Below are 1,816 nucleotides of genomic sequence, written 5' to 3'. Positions count from 1 at the left end.
TGTTTCTCTTAGAAGTGAATAATCCAGGGAGGGAGGATTGGAAATCAACAACTGAATCTCTGCCCCTGCAACGATACAGCCCTCAGCAGCACAAAGCTGATCTCACAAAAAGATATGAATGAAATTATTCTGAGGAAAGAGAAGTCATTTTGGGGAAAATTTTGGGAAATGGAATAGGATGGGCCCAAAGAAGTCTGCCTTAACTTGCCAAGGTCTTCTCCTCTTTCAACAGTCCCTCATGCCCAGAGTGAACAAATGTCCAATGGCAGCTCCATCACCCAGTTCCTCCTCCTGCCATTGGCAGACACACGGGAGCTGCAGCTCTTGCACTTCGGGCTCTTCCTGGGCACCTACCTGGCTGCCCTCCTGGCCAATGGCCTCATCATCACCACCATCGCCTGTGACCACCACCTCCACACCCCCATGTACTTCTTCCTCCTCAACCTCGCCCTCCTTGACCTGGGCTCCATCTCCACCACTGTCCCCAAAGCCATGGCCAATTCCTTCTGGGACACCAGGGCCATCTCCTATGCAGGATGTGTTGCACAGGTCTTTTTCTTTGTTTTCTGTGCTGCAACAGAGGTTTATCTTCTCACTGTCATGTCCTATGACCGCTACGTTGCCATCTGCAAACCCCTGCACTACGGGACCCTCCTGGGCAGCAGAGCTTGTGTCCACATGGCAGCAGCTGCCTGGGGCACTGGGTTTCTCAATGCTCTCCTGCACACGGCCAGTACATTTTCCCTACCCCTCTGCCAGGGCAATGCTGTGGACCAGTTCTTCTGTGAAATCCCCCAAATCCTCAAGCTCTCCTGTTCAGACTACTACTTCAGGGAAGCTGAGCTTCTTGTGGTTGGTGCCTGTTTAGGCTTTGGATGTTTTGTTTTCATTGTGCTGTCCTATGTGCAGATCTTCAGGGTCGTGCTGAGGATCCCCTCTGAGCAGGGACGGCACAAAGCCTTTTCCACGTGCCTCCCTCACCTGGCCGTGGTCTCCCTGTTTGTCAGCACAGGCATTTTTGCTTACCTGAAGCCCCCCTCCATCTCCTCCACAGTTCTAAATCTGGTGGTGGCAGTGCTGTACTCAGTGGTGCCTCCAGCAGTGAACCCCGTCATCTACAGCATGAGGAACCAGGAGCTCAAGGATGCCCTAAGGAAACTGGCTCAATGGAAGTTCTTTTTCCAATAATAACCTGTCTCCCTTCTCCGCAAGTTTCCTAGACTTTATGTTAGGCAATAAGCTTGCTTTTTTCTCTTGCAATAATCCTGCTTATGTATAATTTTCCGTGTTTGTACTACTTGTCTTGAGGTTTGATCCAGTTGTTTCTGACCCTTGCACAACACTGTGTCAAAGGTGACCTGTCTAATAGCAGCTCTTCAGTAAAAAGGCATCTCCCAGGTGCAGTGCCTGGATGCTAGGTGCTTCCTCCAAAGGTGCTGCCAATAAAACGTCCAAGGAACGGGTCTTTCAAAGAGTCTCTTCTCCCTGTGTTCTCCCTGTGTTTGGGGTTAAGCTCACTGTACTATTGGGTTCCGTTTGACCAAATGTTCTGGTTTTAAAGGCTCTCTTCTTGTGTCCACTGGTAGTGGAGATGGCGCATGAGCTCCTGATTAACTCCTCCGACTGCTTCATATGTGTCAGGACCTGCAGCATACAGCAGATTCTATGGAAATGAATTTGGATGTGTGAGGAGAGGATGGGGACTCGCCACGTGCCCTGAGCTGTGGGTGAATGAAGACACAGAAGGTGAAACACCCACAGAGGTGAAGTCGCCCACAAGCAAAACATTAAATTGAGGTATGCACAAACAAGAACT

At 50.1% G+C, this 1,816-nt stretch overlaps 1 protein-coding gene across 1 annotated transcript; it reads left to right on the top strand.

Annotated features, from left to right (window-relative positions):
* The first annotated feature begins 255 nt into the window (after positions 1 to 255).
* On the top strand, positions 256 to 1,188 carry LOC141734806 (olfactory receptor 14A16-like). The gene has a single exon (XM_074566982.1). The coding sequence runs from the start codon at positions 256 to 258 to the stop codon at positions 1,186 to 1,188; it is 933 nt and encodes a 310-aa protein (XP_074423083.1).
* The last annotated feature ends 628 nt before the right edge of the window (positions 1,189 to 1,816 follow it).

The sequence above is a fragment of the Larus michahellis genome, chromosome 25 (assembly GCF_964199755.1).
Source record: "Larus michahellis chromosome 25, bLarMic1.1, whole genome shotgun sequence".
NCBI lineage: Eukaryota > Metazoa > Chordata > Aves > Charadriiformes > Laridae > Larus > Larus michahellis.
The sequence above is the reverse complement of the archived record's forward strand: the minus strand, read 5'-3'. Positions and strand labels throughout refer to the sequence as shown.

Excerpts from the sequence above, each read along its gene's own strand:
- LOC141734806 (XM_074566982.1), top strand. The coding sequence starts at position 256 with ATGTCCAATGGCAGCTCCATCACCCAGTTCCTCCTCCTGCCATTGGCA.